The following is a 22,692-nucleotide window of genomic DNA, read 5'->3' on the forward strand; positions in this document are numbered from 1 at the left end:
TATACAAATATATACACACACACACGCTTTATGGGTGATGATTGTTTTAGTCTTTTTATCTTTATTTTATTTTATTGTAGAATCAACTCCTATCTGCGCACAGCAGGGCAGCCGTGGGCGGATGCGTATGGTGTATTCACTCCATGTTATCGTGCATTGCGCTGTCAGTGGTATTTTGATAAAAGAATTTGAACAACATATAAGAAGCGTATAAATTATTAAACAGTAAAACATTAACATTTAAGAAGTAAAGTTACATTAAGTACTACTGCAGTGCCTTCGGGTATACCTCATTTTTTGTTTGCCCATTACATGCTTAAATGTATACATTTTTTGGTGCACCTACCCGAGAACACGCGACATATAACCGAGCGTGGGAGAAGCATGGATTTTAAACACGCGTTGATTTCATCTGCTGGTCTCCCTCGTGGAATAACTGGTAATGTTTGAGTAAAATCTACAGCGAGTAAAACGACATTACCTCCTATTTTTTTTTTTACGATCTCTGAGATCTTGCTTTTTTCGGTTCAAGGCTTCATAAGCTCTTTTATGTTGTATGGTGTACTTATCCCAAACCATCATCTTTGAATGTTGCAAGACTTTCGCCTTGTATGTAGATCGGGGTAATTACATTCATTGCATTCCTAGTCTGAATCACAATCTGATTGTATGGGTGGTTACCTGGCACTGTAGGGTTGCCACCAGTCCTTTAAAATATGGAATCGTGCCGCGTTTGAGAATGAAATTGCGCGTCCCGTTTTGAATCAATACTGGACGTGATTTATCCCGTATTTTTTTTATCATTTTTTTTTTTAAAGCAGCGTCTCATGCAAATCATCCCACACGCATTTTATGAAGATGCTTCCTTTCCTACTTTTGATTGGGTAATACTTGATGTCATCGTTAGTTTGATTGGTGTTTTTAACTGTCCAGTGAGGAGGGCGTGTCTTTTAAGTACAGTCTGCAAAATGTTGGCACTGAGATGTGGCGTCAGCGCCATAGTTGAAGCCCCTAACGTTGCGGTCAGCAAGTCGGCTAACATCCGCCATGTGCCGTCTTTCAGTTGCGAGAAGCAGATCATAGAATGGTTGAAACTGTTGCCCCTAACGTTGCGCCACGGCGTGTGGTTCGTTTATACCTCGTGTCTTCTCATTAAACTTTTATCTCGCGAATATGTTATTGCAATCCGCAGCGGGAGCGTTTCTATAAACTTAATTGAAACTTACGTTTTACACCGTGCTTTGTTTCCCTTATGAACATGCTTGTATGCTTAACTCGCTCCGTTCTCAATTGTTTAATTAATTTTTTGCTCTTCGCTGTTTGCGGCTGTTCCTCCATTTCCCCCTACTTCGTTCTTTTATCTCGCGAATATGTTATTGCAATCCTTAACGGGAGCGTTTCAATAAACTGATTGAAAATAGTTTTGCATTTACCTTTTTAGTAAAAGGCGAGCTTTTAAGCCTGAGAAATCACCCCGTAAATGCACACCTTTAATTGGACATGTGTTAATATGTATGGTTACACAGTATTAAAAGACAGTGAACAACGTCAGTTACCTTCCTTCCCGCGTTTGATAAAAGGTGAGCTTTTAAGCCTGAGAAATCACCCCGTAAATGCACACGTTTAATTGCACATGTGTTAATATGTATGCTTACACAGTATTAAAAGACAGTCAAAAATTAACGTCATTTACCTTCGTTCCCGGGTGTGACTCGTGCTGTAAATGTCTTCCTTGTTTTTAGTTCACGTGATTACGTAGGAGGCGTGATGACGCGATACGTGACTCCGCCTCCTCCATTACAGTGTATGGACAAAAAATATGTTCCAGTTATGACCATTACGCTTTGAATTTCGAAATGAAACCTGCCTAACTTTTGTAAGTAAGCTGTAAGGAATGAGCCTGCCAAATTTCAGCCTTCCACCTACACGGGAAGTTGGAGAATTAGTGATGAGTGAGTCAGTGAGTCAGTCAGTCAGTCAGTGAGGGCTTTGCCTTTTATTATTATAGATATATATATATATATATATATATATATATATACATACATACACAGTGATCCCTCGCTATATCGCGCTTCGCCTTTCACAGCTTCACTCCATCACGGATTTTATATGTAAGCATATTTAAATATATATCGCGGATTTTTTGCTGGTTCGCGGATTTCTGCGGACAATGGGTCTTTAAATTTCTGGTACATGCTTCCTCAGTTGGTTTGCCCAGTTGATTTCATACAAGGGACGCTATTGGCAGATGGCTGAGAAGCTAGATTGCTTACTTTTCTCTCTCTCTTGCGCTGACTATCTGTGATCCTGACGTATGGGGATTGAGCAGGGGGGCTGTTCGCACACCTAGACGATACAGACGCTCGTCTAAAAATGCTGAAAGATTATCTTCACGTTGCTATCTTTTGTGCAGCTGCTTCCTGAAACGACATGCTGCACAGTGCTTCGCATACTTAAAAGCTCGAAGGGCACGTATTGATTTTTGACTGAAAAACAAACTCTGTCTCTCTCTATCTCTCTCTCCCCCTGCTCCTGACGGAGGGGGTGTGAGCTGCCACCTTCAACAGCTTTGTGCCGCGGTGCTTCGCATACTTAAAAGCCAAACAGCCCTATTGATTTGTTTGCTAGAGATTGTTTTCTCTATCTATGTGACATTCTGTGCTCCTGACACGCACTCCTTTGAAGAGGAAGATATGTTTGCATTCTTTTAATTGTGAGACAGAACTGTCATCTCTGTCTTGTCATGGAGCACGGTTTAAACTTTTGAAAAAGAGACAAATGTTTGTTTGCAGTGTTTGAATAACGTTCCTGTCTCTCTACAACCTCCTGTGTTTCTGCGCAAATCTCTGACCCAAGCATGACAATATAAAAATAACCATAAAAACATATGGTTTCTACTTCACAGATTTTCTTTTTTCGCGGGTGGCTCTGGAACGCAACCCCCGCGATGGAGGAGGGATTACTGAAATCGACAGCCGAAACACGAAACACAGTTTATAGTATTCCATGTAATTCTCGCTCAGCAGTATACATACGACAAACGTCAAAAAGAATCTCAACACGTGTACAGGAACATCGCAACGCCGTCAGAAGAAAGGACGCACTCTCTTTGATATATGCACATACTAAATCGACAGGACACACATTCAACTGGGTCAACGTAAAAGTAAAATTTAAGGCCAGTACTAAAAGCGCCAGAGAGTTGGCCGAGTCTTGGCTATCAGATGAAAACGCAATCAACAGACACTTGGACATAAATCCAGCATATGCCAACCTAAGAAGGACATGTACACAATAATTAAACTATACAACCCCCCCCCCCCTTGATCATACTGACTTAGACACCTCCACCCACAACAGGAATGTATTGCTATATATTGCCTTTGATTCTTGTAAGTCTAAGCATTATCCTCTGATGAAGACCCCTGATAGGGGTTGAAAGCTCAGGAATAAAACTATTTTATGATACGTGATTCGTTTTTTCTCCCTTCGTGGATCTCCAACTGCAAATATGCAAACCGTATCACAGACCTTCTCTTCCATATATATATATATGTACATATATACATATACATATTCATATATACACATATACACATATACATATATACACATATATATATACATATACATATATACACATATATATATATACATAAACATATATACACATACATATATACATAAACATATATACACATACATATATACACATACATATACATATATACATATATACACATACATATACATATATACACATATATACACACATATACATATACACACATATACATATACACACATATACATACATATATATACATACATACATATACTTACATACATATACATATACATACATATACATACATACATATACATATACATGCATATACATATATATACATATACATACATACATACATATACATACATACACATATATATACATATACATACATACATATACATATATATACATATACATACATACATATATATACATATACATACATACATTTATATATATACATATATATATAGTCTCAACAAGCCTGGAGCCTATGGGCAAAGGTAGGGCAGTGGCTACAGCCACAGGAAAACACGCCCTACCAAATAATTGAACAGGTGGCTTGCTATCTGTTTCTAGACACACTACCCCAGCGCTTCACCCAGCCGGTTTGGGGTAGACAATTCAAAAATATGGTAGAGCTCGTGGAACAACAAAGGAGGGCCTCCCGACCTGGGAGAGCTGAACCGTCCCTGGGCCAACCTCAACCGGAGTACGTCCCAAAACCTAGCCTCCCTCTGTACAACCCAGAGCTTGGACCGACATCCCTGAAGCCACGGGCGCACAAACCGCTTGGGAATGAGGTGGAATGCAGGTGGAGGGGGAGGAGGGGTTGGTGTGCTCTGACAAACCTGTTGGCGGTCCCACACACAGACGTGGTGGTCGTTAACGGATATAAAACGTCTGTGCTATTAGATACCGGCGGCAACATGTCCATTGTTGCCCGCCGCTTTGTGCTACCGCAACAGTGGTTAAAATTTAAGACTGGTATAACCTGTGTCCACAGAGAAACCTGCTGGTACAGGACCGCCGTTTGTGTCATCAGTTACGGAGGTTCAGTTCGGAAGTTAACCGTGGCCAACCTTCCTGATCCTCCACACCCGGTGATACTAGGGCGGGACTGGTCTAAAATAACAAGCGGTGAGTCACACACCACTCCTGGGGATAACTTGGGCCTAGTTATAGACGGGAATGAGCCGTCTCAAGCTGCCTCCATGCCGTGTAATCAGCCGGCAGAGAAAGATGAAGCAGTCGGCCTGAGTGACTTGGCAACCGTCAGCCATCGCGTGCCAACACGTCATCCATCAGTGCCGCCGCGGAGCGGGAGGAAACCACGCCCCTTGAGGTCGGCGCCGACCCTCTCTCCCTTTTACGGTTTCAATTTAGAGAGACGCCGGCTTCCTTTAAAAGGGAACAGTGGAGTAACGATTCCCTGAAATTTGCAAAAAATGCAGTGGTACTAGTCAACGGCCAGCGCACAAACCAGTCAATGCCACAGGGTCCTCACTTTGTGTTAGAGAATGACCTTCTATATCGAGTAGCAATGCATGACGGGCAGGAGAGAAGGCAGCTGCTAATCCCGCGGACCTTCCGGCAGCAGGTCTGTGAGTTAGCACACGCCCACCTCCTAGGTGGCTACTTGGGCACTGAAAAAAACCCTGGAGCGGATTAAGCTCCGTTTCTACTGGCCGGGAATCAATGAGGAGGTTCGTTGCTTTTGCGCTTCCTGCCCGGAGTGTCAACTGCGACAAATTCCAAGAAAGGACAGTGCTCCTCTCATTCCTATTCCCCTGATTGATATTCCCTTCCATAGAATTGGGGTCGATATAGTCGGACCTCTAGAGCCCTCAGCCCGAGGACACAAGTACATATTAGTCCTTGTGGATTATGCTACAAAATACCCCGAAGCTGTTCCGTTGCGCTCAGCCACTTCTAAAGCAATCGCACGGGAATTACTAGGGGTCTTTTCACGCGTGGGTATCCCCAAGGAAGTCTTGACGGACCAGGGGACACCTTTCACCTCGGAGACGTTCAAGGAGACTGCCAAGTTACTGAAAATAAAGCATTTAAAGACCGCGGTGTACCATCCTCAAACCGACGGTTTAGTGGAGAGGTTCAATCAGACTCTCAAACAAATGCTGCGTAAGGTGGTCAGCGAGGATGGAAGGAACTGGGATTAGCTCCTCCCCCTCGTCCTTTTTGCCTATCGGGAAGTTCCCCAAGCTTCCACGGGGTTCTCCCCTTTTGAATTTCAGTAAGGGCGACAACCCCGGGGCATATTGGATATTTTAAAAGAAGGATGGGAGGAAGAGGTTCTTCTCTCTACAAACATATTAGAGTATATCGCGCAATTACGCGATAGGTTTGGAAAGATACGGCCCCTCCTTAAAAGCCACATGGAAGAGGCTCAAGCAGCACAGGCCCGTTATTATAAGCACAGCACGTCTCTCCGGGAGTTCCGCCCAGAAGATCGGGCCATGGTCCTAGTGCCTACCTCCCACTTGAAGTTGCTTGCCCATTGGCAAGGCCCATACGAAGTTAAGGAGAGGAAAGGACTGGTTGACTATTTGGTGAGTCAACCAAATCGTCAGCCGAAAGAGCGGGTTTATCATGTGAACCTGCTGAAACCGTGGAAGGCCAGGGATCTCGATCCCTCCTCCGGCCAGACCCACTCACTCTTCGCTCACACGCACAGACTTAACTTCAGTGCGGACTTAAGTCCCAGACAACGGCAGGAGCTGGAAACAGTTATCCGGGCTGTTCGGGAGGTAGTCAGTGAGAACCTCGGACGGACCTCTCTGGTTGAGCACAACATTGTGACAGAGCCCGGGGTTATTGTCCGAGAACGCCCGTATCGTCTTCCCGAGGCAAAAGGGGCTGAAGTGGAGCTTGAGATCAAGAGCATGCTGGAACTAGGAGTGATTGAGGAAAGTCATAGTCCCTGGTCCAGTCCCATTGTGCTGGTCGGTAAGCCTGACGGGAGTTGGAGATTTTGCAATGACTTCCGTCGGCTTAATCAAGTCTCCCAATTTGATGCCTATCCAATGCCACAAGTGGACGACCTCCTCGAGAGGCTTGGACAGGCTCGATATTTGACCACACTTGACATGACAAAAGGGTACTGGCAGGTTCCTTTAACGGACTCCGCGAAGGAAAAAACGGCGTTTAGTACCCCTAGTGGACACTGGCAGTATTGTGTCCTTCCATTTGGGTTACACAGGGCTCCAGCAACCTTCCAACGTCTGGTGGACAAAGTGCTCTGGCCTCATAATTCATACAGTGCTGACTACCTGGATGACGTGGTCATCTATTCCAGCACATGGAAGGAACACCTACAGCATGTCCAAGCGGTACTGCGGACACTTGGTGAGGCCGGGCTCCGGATTAATCTCAAGAAATGCTTCTTCGGATTAACCGAGGCCAAATATTTAGGCTACCTGGTGGGTCGGGGTACCGTAAGGCCACAGTGCTCCAAGGTAGAAGCCATTTTGAAATGGCCCCATCCGCGAACCAAGCGGCATGTCCAAGCCTTTCTCGGATTAGCGGGGTACTACCGCCGGTTTGTGCCCCGGTTCTCAGAGAGAGCGGCGCCCTTGACTGATTTAACAAAGAAGAGGGCCCCGAACGTTGTGGTATGGACTGAGAAGACAGGCGCTGCATTTAGTGACTTAAAGCAGGCCCTTACGTCCGCACCTATTTTGATGGCACCTAACTTTTCTTTGCCTTTCATCCTCCAGACTGATGCTTCGGACACAGGCCTGGGAGCAGTGCTGAGCCAAAGCGTCGATGGTGTGGAGCACCCCTTCATGTACCTGAGCCGGAAACTGTTAGACCGGGAGACCAGGTATGCAGCGGTGGAAAGGGAGGCTTTGGCGATTAAATGGACAATTACTCAGCTTAGGTACTACCTGTTGGGCCGGGAATTCACCCTTGTCATGGACCATGCACCCCTACAGTGGATGGCCCTGCACAAGGAGTCAAAGCGGCGGGTCACCAGGTGGTTTCTTGACCTACAGCCGTATAAGTTTTCGCTCATTCATCGCCAAGGCTCTCTCCATGCCAACGCTGATGCTCTTTCCCCGAGTTCACAACCTCTCGGTTAGGGTCGCCCGACCCGACGGGTCTGGGCTGAGGTGGGGGCCTTGTCACACACGTGCGCATGGGAGGCAGCTAAAGGGCTTGAGTGACGGCAATTCTGAGACATGCTGGGAGGTGGCAGAGTGCACTGACTCTTTCTTTCTTGCCTGCAGACCATTCCCGGGAGATTCCACCTGGCTCTCACGACATCATTTCCGGGACCGAGCCAATGGAAGGAGACCTTACTGGCTCCGGCCCCTCTGATGTCACGTCCGGGCTTGAACCAATGTAGAACGAACACGACCCTGATCTTAATGACCTCACTTCCTGTCTTCCCCTTTAAAACCCTGCCCTTTTTCCTAATTCCTCAGTCTTGTCTTGGACTCAATTGTATGCACATCAGTGCTGTTTATTTCAGAAAAATTACTTTGCAGCCAGGATACCAGATTATACGGATGGCTGCCCCAAACCTTTATCTGAGTATGTCTCATTTGTGTGAATAAACAGCACTGATGTGCATACAATTGAGTCCAACACATGACTGAGGAATTAGGAAAAAGGGCAGGGTTTTAAAGGGGAAGACAGGAAGTGAGGTCATAAGGATCAGGGTCATGTTCGTTCTCCATTGGTTCGAGCCCAGAAGTGACGTCAGAGGGGCCAGAGCCAGTAAGGTCTCCTTCCATTGGCTCGGTCCCGGAAATGATGTCACGAGAGCCAGGTGGAATATATATTTAAAATTAATGTATATATATATCAGTTGGGATGCCAACCCAGCCAACTCTATTTAATTTCAAATGCAACAGGCGCGCGGTGGTGCTCAAACATAAAGAATGCTGGCAGTCACCTCCAGTTTTCCCTCTGGTGGTCATTCCGAGTGTCAACTGGATGATAACATGCATACACGATCTGAAGATCACCCCCCAACCTACCCAGAAGGGGATAGGTTAGGGTTGATTTCAACTTACAGTATTTTTAGTTGACCAATGAGAAACATGTGTGTCAAGTTTCATGAAAATCGCTCCAGGCATTTGGAAGTTATGCTGAAACATACATACATACATACATACATACATACTGTACATTGACTTTTATATATATACAAATAAAAGTATAATTGAGAGGCATAATGGTCTCTGCCTGTCTGGAATTTGTATTTTGTCCTCCTGTCTGTGCAGTTTTTTTTTGTAAAATGAGTGTGGATATATGTTACAGCCAAAACTTGAAACCGGCCGGGAAATGGCCAATGTCGCTGTAAATTGACCAGCCACTGTCCGATCTTTTCCTTGGTTTTGGGATTTGGCCAGCCAGTTTGCGAAATAGCATGGGGTGATCGGCCAAATTCAGAAGAAAAAGGCATGAGCAGCGATTTGTTGCACACTTAGTAGTGCAATTGCATCGAGTGTAGCCTTGGCGGCTCTTGTTCAGAAAGCGGACCCCACTTGGTTGTTTCACACGGACGCCACTTGGTTGTTTCACAATAATTATGATTAGGCATATAAGTAGGTTTCACATTTCTGTTAGCATTTTAGCCCTAAAATAGTGACTTAACATCAGGGACCTATTTTATTGACCTTAAGGTTAGTGTTTGGACGAGGGGAAGGCCGTCTTAAGTGCTGCTTTCTGAACAAGACCCGCGGACAGTCTTACATCAGCACATCGAATTTTGGCCAGGGAGTTCTCGCCACTTCACGAAATGGCAGGCCAAAGTAGCATATACACTGGTCATTTCTAGTAATTCAGATATTGGCCACACCTCTTGGCCAAAATGCGAAATGGCCGGCCAATTCATTCGGGAACTGGCCGATCTTCGGGTTTTGGCTGTACCATATACAGTGGAACCTCGGTTCACGACCATAATTCGTTCCAAAACTCTGGTCGTAATCCGATTTGGTCATGAACCGAAGCAATTTCCCCCGTAGGATTGTATGTAAATACAATTAATCCGTTCCAGACCGTACAAACTGTATGAACTTTTTTTTTTTTTTTTTTTAAAGATTTTTAAGCACAAATATAGTTAATTAAACCATAGAATGCACAGCGTAATAGTAAACTAAATGTAAAAACATTGAATAACACTGAGAAAACCTTGAACAACAGAGAAAACTAACACTGCAAGAGTTCGCGCTATAGCGCTACAAACCGCTCGCTAAAAACACTTTTTTAATGAGTTTTAAGCACAGTGAAAAAATGAACAATTGAAAAATCCGTCATTTAATAAACCACCAAGAACAGTAACATTGCAACAATGCACGCTACGAACTGATTGCTGTCAACAGAAGTGAAAACAAAAACAAGCCCCATGCATTCTTTAACTGCCTTCTCTGCCTTATGCGTCCAGCTCCCTCTCTCTCGTGTGTGTCTCTCTCGCGCACCTGTGTGTGTGTGTGTGTGTGTTTGTGTCACGCTCTCTCTTGTGCGCCTGGGTGTGTGTGTGTCATGCTTTCTCTCGCTCGCTGCACAGGGAGAGACTGAACACGTGCAGAAATCATCGGTGCGCACAAACCGAAAGGGAAACTGGCTTATTCGTATACCGAGTGTGTGGTCGTGAACAGATGCAAATGTTTGGCAAACTTTTTGGCCATAAACCAATTTCTACGTGTTCAGAGACGTTCGTGAACTGAGGTTCCACTGTACACAAAAACGAGCCCACCAACCAGGGCATTCAGGAATTGTCCCTAACTTACACCACATCCTGCTGCCAGAACAAAAAGATCCCAAATTGGAATAAGTGAGTTCTGTTAATTGATCAATGGATGGACAGTTAATAAATAATTTGTTTACTAGAGGACAGAAGAAATGTTAATTGCAAACAAATTTAGCACAATAAGAATAAATACAGGTAAATAAATGAAATTACAAACACAAATTTAAAGAGTAATAAATTACACGAAAAACATAAAACCAATTCATTCTGTCTATGGCTATACCCACATTCCAAAATTACATTGTTTCCCAATTAACAGGGAGTAGATAATATGAAAAAAGCATTCACAACTTACATGAATGTGCCCTCAAACAGGAAAAGAGTTAAACTTTGCTATTCCTGATGGATTTAAAATAAACTCAATATATCATTTCACCAAAACTGTAAAAAAATAATCCTAACAGCTATGAAGTAAAAATGAAAAGCAGAGGTTTTGCAAGCACTCAAGTACTCAGAAAAACCTTCATAATTCATCTTAAATCATCAATTTTATATAAATAAGTTCATTTATGCTGCTAGTAAACAGGAACAAAACAGTCATCTGTTCCATGTTACCAAAATGTTCACAAAATTACAGTTATGTGGCATGTAATTAACACATGGCACCAATATTTATTATACAAAATTATTGAGCAAAATTATTTACAAAGATGTCACAATAATATAACCAATGCACGCAAAAAACAGACTCTCTAGGACTCTTAATTCATCCAAACAAGCACCAAAGTAAGCAAAGCCACGTTCTGAGTCAGTTATATCTTTCCCTGTACTGAGTGGCTCCACATATGTGTCAAAGGTTGTGGGATATGGCTGGCCGTTCATCCCAGCCAATACCCCCACGCCGCCAGATGGAGCCCTCCTGGCAACATGGAGGTGCCCCGAATTCCAGCAGGGCATCATGGACATTGGAGTTTTCCTTCACAGCCCTGCTGGATACCATGGGGGCCGCCAGAGGACGCTGCAGGGAGGCATAAGGATTTTTATTTGCACTATAACCCGGAAGTACATCCTAGTCACAGGGAGAGAAGAAATGACATACTTCCGGGATGAAGAAAAGGAGTTTTCACCTGACCTGGAAGTGTTAAGAATCACATGGACTGAGGGATCAGAAGCACTTCCGGGTCAAGGACTTTAAAAGGACAATGGGAAACCCCAGCGGATTGGGCTGAGTTGGGAGGAAGGGTGACTGAGCTGCAGGGAGGTGTGGAGGATTATTGTGAATTGATTTATTGGTTATTGTATTGTTTATTGGAATAGTGGAGGTGGTGGAGTTTTGTGCACTGTATAATTATAATAAAGTCATTATTTGGACTTTTATCTGGTGTCTGATCTGAGGGTTCAAGGGGATGACAGCACCCCCTATCTGTCACAAGGTATTCTTCTCATACTGGGCCGGCTTTGTGATTTAACATTGACAACAGTGAAAAGAGGATTCACTCTAATTAAATGTGCTAGTTCATATCATAGCAAGTGTTTTCAGCTTTGCGAGTTAAACTCTTAAAAACACCTAAATTACATTACAATTACACATTAGATTAGGGCAGAGTACAAGTCAAGGGAGGCTATGTTTAAGCTTTATAACTCACTATAGTGAGGTGTCACCTGGAGTACTGTGTACAGTACAGGGGCCTTATGTATAAATGGAGTGTACGCAAAAAAATGTTGCGTACGCACGTTTCCATGCTCACATCGCGATGTATAAAAACTAAACTTGGCATAAAGCCACACTCATTTTCATGCCAGCTGAATCCCTGACATACGTAAGTTCTCTGCCCGAGTTTGCAAACTGGCAGCACCCAGCGTCAAAGCACTGCTATTGTTCCAGTGTGGTTTCCCTTTCTTTTTTTGATCCACATCCCTGATGCGGCTTTATCAAATACACTGAAATTAACCGCATAACGTCTAAGTTTAAAGCTGGGGTGTCAAACTCCAGGCCTGGATGGCCACAATGGCTGCAGGTTTTCATCCTGACCCCTTTCCTAATCAGCGAGCAGTTTTCACTGCTTATTAACTTCTTTTCCCTTCATTTTAATAGCCCTGTTTTTAAGGATTCAGTCCTCTGAATTGATTTGTTTCTTCATGAAATGGCAGTCAAACAGAAATGAGACGTGAAACGAGCCAACAGATGAGCAGCTAAATTGGGATTTCAAACTCCAACATATTTCACTCCAACCAATCTATTAATGAGAAGCTGATTCTTGCTGTTAATTAAGCCCGTTATTTAATTCCATGGCCTGCTTGCTGCTCTCATTCTGCTACAGAAGACCTTTCCAAAACTTTTGATATTCTGTTCGTCAAAATATTTTGGTGACCTGAGAGATCAACCTTACTGAGACCTTCACTTTTCTTTATTTCCAGATATTGTGTGATGGGCACAGGTGAGCTGGTCATGTGGTGGCTTGTTTTGTGTCTCGTTATTGTTTGGCTGCTAATTAAAAATAGAGACAACTAAGGGGCCTGAGTCAAGTTAATTAAAACTAAAGCAAAAGAAGTTAATTAGCAGCAAAAATTGGTCACTAATGAAGAAGATGGTTAGAATGAAAACCTGCAGCCACTGCGGCCCTCCAGGCCTGGAGTTTGACACCCATGGTTTAAAGCATCTGATTGTAATTAACCTGTAACTATATAATGGTCCATGGAATGGCCGAACTATTCCAAATCATAGCTGCTTTAGCGCTGCTACTCTCACTGCACCACTCGGAGGATTTATCCCACTGTATCTGACTGTGGAATCAGAGCCCTACAGCAGCTGATTGGAAAGAGAATTATCAGTATACAGCATCAAGCACATGCTGCCTCAGCCATGCGCACAGTCTATTTGAACTTACCCCATACAACAAATGCTTCAGAGCCTTTCCTGTAGGGACCTCATGGTTCAGAAACAGTTTCATCCCAAGAACTATAAACACACTTAATCAGTCCATCAAGTGCTCCTGGTAGAACTGTTTGTACTTTAAGTACAATTACCTCACTGCAAACTTGTGATACAATTATAATATTGCACAACCTGATCCACTTTATAAAGTGTGTATTTACATATGATGATGACTTGCTTCTAAGTCAATTTAGATTTCCAAGCGCTATCTTCTTGGAGCTCTTGATATAATTTTTAAGATGAAATGCAGCAAAGTATGCTTATTACATTATACAGATAAAATTTTAACATCATTTAAATAATTTGTATTGTTAATAATTAAACATGTGACTACACGGTGTTGTAACGCTAGCGACGAGCTGGCGCCCCATTCAGGGATTGTTCCTGCCTCGTGCTGTATGCTTGCTGGGATTGGCCCAATCCCGGATGGATAGAATAATTAAACATGTACTACATCAGGAATAGGGAGACAGGCAGGGCCCTCCTCACTCATGCACCAGCTTCTGTTCTAGTCTGTCTACCCTCTGCGTTTTGGAGTGTACCTTGCCTGCGCTTAGTTAGTGATACCTGTTTATTGATTTTTAAAATTTGTCCTGATTCACTTCTACGCGGGAGGTGTTGCGGGGGATGGCTAGTAATGTATATTTATATTTTAAAGCACTCCTATATATAAATTCTACAGAACTATTTATTATTTTTTCCATTAATAATGCTCATAAAATTGTATTGTATATTGTATTACATTACAATATACAATAATTTAGCTTCAATACATTAAAATAAAATAGCAAATACAAATATGAGAGTCAATGTTTACTGAAGAATGCTCTGGACTTGGGTCCATTCTATTTAATTTAAAAGTTTGGTCCTGAATCACAAAAAGAAGTAAGATAAAGTACAGTTCACAGAAAATATAATTTGTACACTTTGCAGTTCAGTTGAAGACAGAGTAAAGATGTACAGTAATTATCCAATAATTTATCAAAGCAAAATACATCACTGCTCAGAGTTCACCCTTGCACACAAAACTAGAATATTCACTTAAGTCACCTACATTTTTCTTAGTCATTGTGGCTGTAAGGTAGATTCTGATAAGCTAGGCAATGTTCTGACTGCTTTCCCTAAGCTTAAATTCCATAAGGTAGCAACAAAACTACTTAATATCTGCTTGAAAGAAAGCTGCCAGCCCTTTTATTAGCACTCAGATAACAAGAGACAGCAAGACCTCAGTTAACCAGCAACCTTTACTGCTGAACTCACTCTTGTGTTTCAGTAATTTGGGTTGTAGACTCCAATGCAATATGTTGTGTGTGTTTGCACAATATACCCCTTCTGGATGCAAAATTAAAAAAAAAAAAAAACAGTTTTTGGGGACCTCAGGAGCTCCATATAAGATGCTTACATGCTTACCTCAACATGATTCTTTAAATTTAAAAGTGAATTCTTGAAAGCAGAGATTTCTTTAGGTGCTGGCAGGCACAGGAAGACACTGCATTATATATGTATCAACTTTGCATTTAATGTATTTGGACATAGTATTCAAATACAACCATGGGGAAAACGCACATTTAGTTTCCATGTCTTAACAATGAGAGGGAAGCATGGAAACAACCTGCCAAATGAGTAATGAAAGGCACGTGGTTTTATTTTTGAATGATACACGGTATTCTATTGGCTGTTTCTGAGTAATGCTGAAATATAAATTCATAAAAAAATATCAGGTTTGTTCTCAACTTAAGTAATAATAGTTTGGTCTGTGTAATGACTAACAAAGACTTCCTAGAAAATGTAACAAAGTAAAAAGTACGCTATTTGACCCAAAAAATGTAATAGGGTAAAAGTAGCCCTGAATGAAATTTCCTCAAGTAAAGTAAACATGTACTTAAGTAAAGCAAATAAGTAGTTGCACTTCGTTACTTTATACCCCTGCCAAGTAATGTGGTACTAAACAAGCCTTTAGGAAGCTTCAACTCTCGACTTGATGTTATTTTGGAGAATCTATGTGAGCTTGTAGGGCTGAACAGCCATTTCTCTTCAAAATGACTCTAATGTTCAACAGCAGGAAAAACAAATAGATGAGTAACACTTATGGGATTGTAGCACAAAAGGTTAATGCTGGTGCTTCACAAAATACTGCATAGTCAAGAATAAGACATCAGAAGAAGGTGCAGCCTCAGTTGATTTACAATTTCAAATTGGCCTTGCATGTGTGAGCTTCCTGCAATTGTTCTGCCAATAAAAAAAATGCAGAAAAAAAATCTCCAAAATGCCACAAGAAAACCCTAGCAGCTGGGTTATGTGGTAGGCAAGTCAACATGCCTTTTCAATCCCAAACTTCCCTGCCACAAAAAAATAGCAAAATAGGACACGGAGTTGGACATAGTCAAAAAATACACTCAAAAGGTCAACATCAGGACAGTGAAACACTGGCATCAAAATCAGAACCAAAACCCTAAATCAAAGTCAAAAGTCGGAGCCAAAAGTCTGCTAAAGAGTTTTTAAGGTGCGATTCCAACCTTGGATAGCCAGGAATTTCCAAGTGGTGAATAATTTAGCTTGTGACAGTGATGAAATTAGAGGTTGTCCACTCCCGAGTTACTTCCTATGAAATTGCAGCAACAGTAAACAAAATACTGGCACAAGTGAAAAACAAAATGGTGCCAAAACAAGATGCAAAATATTTCAACAGAATTAAATAAATGCTAAATAAAAAAAATATTATTACCAGTTATTTTAGAAAACTTTAAAGCACACAATAATAGAAAAAAACTGAAAAAAATGACATTACAATAGGAAGAAGGGTCATAATGAATTCATTCATAACAGCAATAGATTGGCACCCTGTCCATAGTTTGTTTTAGCCTACCATGAATGGACAAACAATATGTATACTGAAGTATTTGCTACTTTTTGGATGAGATAAGTGAATTTTTACACAGCATGACACTAATGCCATATTATGTAAAGCAGTAAGCAAAAGAACAGTACACCCACATGTTATAAAAAGGAAAAGCTGGGTGTAATTGGTGCGATTCTCTATAGGTATAATTTACATTGCATAATTAACATTATTAACTTTAACAATATTATTTGTTTGTATAATAAAATGAAAAGCAGTTTTTACAAAATCAGAAATTAAGGTGTGCTTTATTCTTGCAGTGAAAAAATTCTTTTGTGAGAAATAAATTTAGTCTAACAATATGATTTACCATATTTACAGTTATCTTAAATATTCCCCAAATAGGGCCAAAACACACACAAGTAGAAAGGACTTTATTTTCATTAAAAACAAATGTGTATTTAATGATGTATATACGATTCTTATAAGGAAACTAAAATACTTTTTTCCCTTGGGTAATGTTAAGGCTAAAATCCAAATGTGTTAAAACAACTTAAGGAATACAGTGTAAATCAAACTAAAAATAAACTTTTATAAAAGAGTTTATTAATTCTTAATGCTGGCTGTCAATTATCAAGTTCACAGTACAGCCATAGAGTGGCGAAGAACAGACCTGAATTCTATGTCACTGGTTCTAGCTTTAGCTCAAATTATATGTCATGTTCCATTAGGAACAACTTAACTACCTCTTTCCTACAGAGCAGACAGATGGTGATTATTATAGGATAAGATTGAAATGCATGTATGATTGAGAGAACTACTATAGTAAAGTGAAAAGTTTTATTTCCTGAATAACAAGATAAAAAAGGAATTATTTAAATTGTCTATTAAATTTGCACAACTCTTTGGACTGTAAATGAGTTTGTTTTTAATACAAAATACTGTGCAATAATGGTGAAACATTCACTCATCTATTCCATGAATCCATCTATTCCATTTTTTTAATAAAAGGAACAACTCACCTTGGCAAACCTCCTTAGTTCCACATCAAGCTGCTCAACATTAATCTTTCTCCACTTCGTCTTAGTCCAGTCTTCAATATTAGTCTGCATATATGTATATATAACAGACACAATTACTTAATATAAGAACATAATCAGTTTTCTTTTAGTTGAACATGCCATTTAGCTGAAAATACACTGCCAGTGCATATATTCTAAACTTTATCATATGGAAAAAAATTAAGCAAGGTTGCATAATTTTAGAATACCGGCATAGTACTTTTGGTAATAAAATTCTAAAGACATGAATTCCACTTCCTACTTTGTGTTTGTACTCCATGATCAACAGCATGCACTGCTATATTGAGCATGTTATATTTGCATACCAGTTGCTAAAAAAGCATCAAATTATACCTTTTACACAATTCTGTAGGACTTGTGTCTGTTATTGTGGATTGCACTCTTTGTTTTTTTCCTTTACAAGGTCCTTTCTTTGAATAAAGGTTACTGAAAAATCTTTGTCATGTCTGTTAAAATTCTTTAAGTAATCTTTCTAAAGTTTTAAAGAAAAGCATAATTACTTAGGGATATTGAGCTTTTTTAAGGTATGATTTAAGCTAAAAAACTACAGTCTCAGATGGCACAAACATATCCTTAACATGTGTTATAAATGATATTTACATTTTTTACATTTCACAAAATTCAGCCAGCACTATGCGTGTAGATTTAAGTTCACATATGTTACTATAGACCATGCAATTACACAACACAAACCTGGAAAATTTAATTGAACTGTTCTTGTGCAATTTTTAACTTCCAATTGGTAGTCTAACATGACATCCTTCCAGAGTTAGTGTGGGACCGGATCTTTCTTTCTTTTGATAACTAACAAAATATTTTTAGGAAACATAAAAAAAATGATTCCCCTTCAATTTAATCATTAACTACCTGAGTGAGGTAAATGCTGAATAAATGGAAATTAAACTAATTTTAAACTCAGAAAAACAAAGACTGTTTTAGTGTATGATAATTCTGCTAATGGAAAAAGAATACTGATAACTGGTAACTAATCATCTTGCATTTTAGCTTAACTTTAAACTTTTGTACTATGTTTCTCTAACACAGACAAAAATTTTACTTGTTATACTTAATATTTCCTAAAATCTTAAATTTTCACTTTTGAAATATTGAAACATTGAACCTTAACAGACAGTTGATTTGTTTTAAACAGAAATTGCCATGGTATTGCTTTATTACCGGGATGCTTACATTGTTTACATATTGCTTTGTAAAGTTAATTGAAAGCACTGTAGCAATAACCATAAAAAAATAAAAAACAGCATGAAATATGTTTAATACTCATATCATTACTGTAACTTCCAGTTAATATTAGAGTCTAAATTAAAAGTTTAAGTTTTAAAAAAAAAAAAAAAAAAAAAAAACCAACCGTAGGAAGCAGTGCTATTTGTTCTCCAAACTGTGTGACTGTCTATTGGCAAAGACTAAAGATTCATCATTTTACATTTATTTTTATGTCTGCCACTGAGGCAGTGTATATACTGTAGTTAAGAACTTTCAGTTATTAACTTTCTTTGATACACTGTCTCTTCTCTGTGATTTGTCCTGCATTTTGAAAACAATCAGAATAGCTATTTAATATGCACACAATGTAGAAAAAAAATGATTACTTGACCTTGGTGCGGGGATGTTATATGGAGTGGTGTATTAAAAATACCAGGCTCTGATTTGCTCACCATGATACAAAGTGATATGTCTGTTAAAAGGAATCTGCACTGAACTTCCCGTTTTCTTTTTCCCTTCCTTGAAAGCACTTGACTACACACCTTTAGCTGTGTACCAGTAAACATATTGTGCTTTACATTTCCAATGTGCTGTTAAATGCATAATAGAGGACTGAAAGATGCAAAAAAGTGTCTATGATTTGTACGGGATGGCACATAAAAAAGTAGCCCATACTTACTGTAAATGTCATTTGTAAAATGTAAAAAAAAAATCAAAGGTTATATTATACTTGAAATGTTAATTTTGTTATTAGTAGTGAATGCTCTTAAAAAGTGTTACTGGACATTTTAAAAATTGAGCTGAAAATGGTCTGTACAGACGGTACGGATGGCAATGCAAAGTTCTGTGCACAGTAACATTTTCATGAAAACTGACCTCAGTGCAGCAGCTGTGATTTTGTTCATATTCTGCACTATGGTGTCCTTCAACTCTTCCAAGGTTTGCATGTTTTCCCACTTTCTCTCTTAATGAGCCCCAGAGGTAAAAATCACTAGAAAATAGGTTTGGAGAGTGGTTCAGTGACAGACCTGTCCTTGCCTCATTGAATGTGCAGTGTATTTGGGCAGGTTATATGACATTGGTATGGTATGTTGCTCCATCTTGCTGGAAGATGGTATAGGTCAGTTTGCTTGGAGTTAATAGTTCCACAAAGTCAAAAATAGTCTCCTCAATCCTGTATTCTATGTGTTGACCTACCCATTTAAATTAAACCAGATGTCATTGGCCTTAAAGAAAAGAAATCCATCCCCTAGCATTATTGTAAAGATGGTCAAGATCAATTCAAATTATGTCACATATCTCTTCTTTTCATATATTCTACAAGTCAGTGATGTTTTCCAGGGTGTGGATGTAAGGATTTCTTGATTTTAGAGCATTACTCATGAATCATCTGTGTGCCACTTTTTCACCAATTGCTGATGTGTATTTCACAGAAAAACTTGCAATGGGATATTGTTCAATGAATCCCTCACGTTTCGATTTCTATGTGCTTGTCTGAACATACAGCTCTGTGGTTGAAATATGCTTTCCAATGAATATGCCATCTCAATAAACACACAAATAACAGAAGTAACCAAATGAAACCCTACCAATGGGGATTTTCTGTTAGCTTTACCCGACTCTCTTTCTTGCTGCTAAAACCCGGGCAACATCGTATAAATAAATGTTATGATCTTTATAGTGTCATAGTGTTTCTGCTATCTCACAGCATCAAAGACCTGAATCTGATTCCCTGCCTGGTGACTATATGTGCAGAACTTGCAAGCTTAAATATCTTAAAGAGTTTTGAGTAGGTACTCCAGTTTCCTTTTATTTCTGAAAAATGTGCAGGTGATATATGTTTACCATGCCATTACAAATAAAATAGAATCTCTGACACTTCAGGGCTCCTTTAAAACAGGTCTCCTGTTTATGGTGCTTATAGACAGGAAGTCACATACCCTCACAAATACAATAATATCCCAAAGCTCCTTCAAAAGATATATTTCCTTTCGGCACTGTTTGAGGTGTCTGCAGTCTGGAACTGACACTTCAAAAAGATTACAAGCATCTTGCAATTCTGACATTTGCTCTTCTAGAATCGTAATCTCCTCATTACCCTGAAAATATAACCACAGCAAGCAGAATAATTGTTTAAAGCAATATATTTCAATTTAAAGCAATTCATGAAACATTTCTGGTATAGATGGGACAGCAAGAAAGTTTTTAAATATTAGTTTAATTTTTTTTGGTGGAAGACCTTAAATCCTCATAAAATAATACAATATTGAATGCTTCCAATGAAAAACATTACATTTATGTAATACACAGATTAATCTATAGCAAAACAATTGTTGTAAGTAGACTGACAGATGAGAAAAAATATGCCATATTTTCCAGAAAGCAAACTTTAATTAATTACCGTATATACTCACATATAACTTCTCCAGCGGATAAGCCGGGGCTTGATTTTACCATATAATTTCTGGTATTTTACAATGTTGGTCGTCAAGTCGAATGCAGAAAACACGCGATTGGTCCAAGAGATTAGGATATGCTAACACCCACCTCAGAGTGTAACCACGGAGCACACTACCTTTTTTTCTATGTATTGTGCCTGTGTGCCCATACAGTAATACCCGAACTATTCCAAAGAGACGTTTGCACTGTTTTGTGTTTTTTTGTATCTCACACCCTCATAACATCTTTATCGTAAGAGCATCTCTTATCTACGACGGAGCATTCGATCATAAGAAAACATAAAGCTGGTTTTAAATTAAAATTCGTTGAAGTGGTGAAAGAAATTAGTAATTGCGCTACTGCAACAAAATTCAATCTGTCTGAGAAACTGGTGTGAGATTGGAGGAAGCAAGAAGATGTAAAAATAAATTAATAAATAAATAAATACGTGTTGCATTTTTGAACGGGCGTATAAGTCGGGGTCTGATTTTATGATCGATTTTTAGGGTTTCAAGAACTGACATATGCGAGTATATACGGTAAGAAAAACCAATTAATGGCTAGATTTTTTAAAAATCGTCTTATGCATTTTGCAAGTCAGAAAACACCCACCAAGTAACATTTTCTGTACATTTCCATTATAGTAGTTTACAAAAACTCCAAAACACATTTTCTATTGACACACATCTATATGTTCACTATATAAAAATCTGTAATTTACACTTTTTCTATGAACACAACTTTAAAACATTACTAACATATTATACAGTGTTCCAACAGTGGTAATATTTATATTAAGGTTCACATAAAAGAAAACCACTTTTATTAAAGTAACAAATGAAAGAGATGCTAAAACAATACAAAAAGACCAAGACCTTACCTTTGCTAAGAGAAAATATGGTTTGTCTGCATTATAATTAAAAGGTGCTTCCATATGAAACCGTTCTCTAAACTGGACTTGTTTAACCTATTGGAAAGCATAAAATGATAATAAATGGGACAAGAGCACAACAGCACTAAATAATTTGAAAGAATTACATTTCTTTCATATGAAAAATATTAACTCAGGATTTGTTTATAATGAAGGAAAAAACATTAAGTAAATACATTTTTACAACATATAACAAATTGTCATGTTATTAAGTATACCTACCTGACACCAGATACTTCCATTTATCTTTAGAAACAGTTGAATTTATCAGATTATAAATTCAAAAAGAGGTTAAAAATGCATAAAAAAATGCTGAACCATATCAACTCAACTGTGTGTCATTTTTACAAATTATCTGGTGAAGGATCTATGCACATCTAAGGTTAAGGTGAAGGCTCTGTCAAAAAACCTGGCTGTGGGGTAACACTCTAAATTTATATATAATGGAAACTATAATCAGAGAAAACTAGATGGCATGAAAAGGGAAAATGGAATATAAAAACATTAAGAGATAGTAGGAATGTTATGCTGCAACAGAAGTAGCTGATCTACAACAAAAAAAATTACATTCTCAACTACATTCCTATATAAAAGCAGTAAAAAGAAAGCATATTATTATTTTAATGGGGGACATGAAAGCCAAAACTGGAAGAGAGAAATAAGGATTGGAACACATCATGGGTGTAGGTCATTCCATGTCAAATCAATCGATATTCCAGAAACTCCACACACCTCGGTCTCAACAAATTGTGAAAAAACTACCAAGTGTACCCTTGTTATCCAGGAGACACCCTGTAAAATTATTCTGATATAAGATCAACACTTTCCAAGAAACAGCCAATTTCGTGAGGCAAAAGGAGTGTCAAATTTAACATGGCTTTATTTTTTCATCAATTTCACAAGACCATATTTCAAGAACTAAACCACCTAGCTGGCTAAAATTTTGC

At 39.3% G+C, this 22,692-nt stretch overlaps 1 protein-coding gene across 1 annotated transcript in view; it reads right to left on the reverse strand.

Annotated features, from left to right (window-relative positions):
- LOC114663749 (dynein axonemal heavy chain 11) overlaps positions 1 to 22,692 on the reverse strand; it is a 341,140-nt gene that overhangs the window by 223,623 nt on the left and 94,825 nt on the right. Inside the window, 3 exon segments of the mRNA XM_051936024.1 lie at positions 17,095 to 17,178; positions 20,316 to 20,474; positions 21,695 to 21,781. Of these exon segments, the coding sequence (XP_051791984.1) occupies positions 17,095 to 17,178; positions 20,316 to 20,474; positions 21,695 to 21,781 (330 nt within the window).

This window comes from Erpetoichthys calabaricus, chromosome 13 (assembly GCF_900747795.2).
Source record: "Erpetoichthys calabaricus chromosome 13, fErpCal1.3, whole genome shotgun sequence".
NCBI classification, from domain to species: Eukaryota; Metazoa; Chordata; class Cladistia; order Polypteriformes; family Polypteridae; genus Erpetoichthys; species Erpetoichthys calabaricus.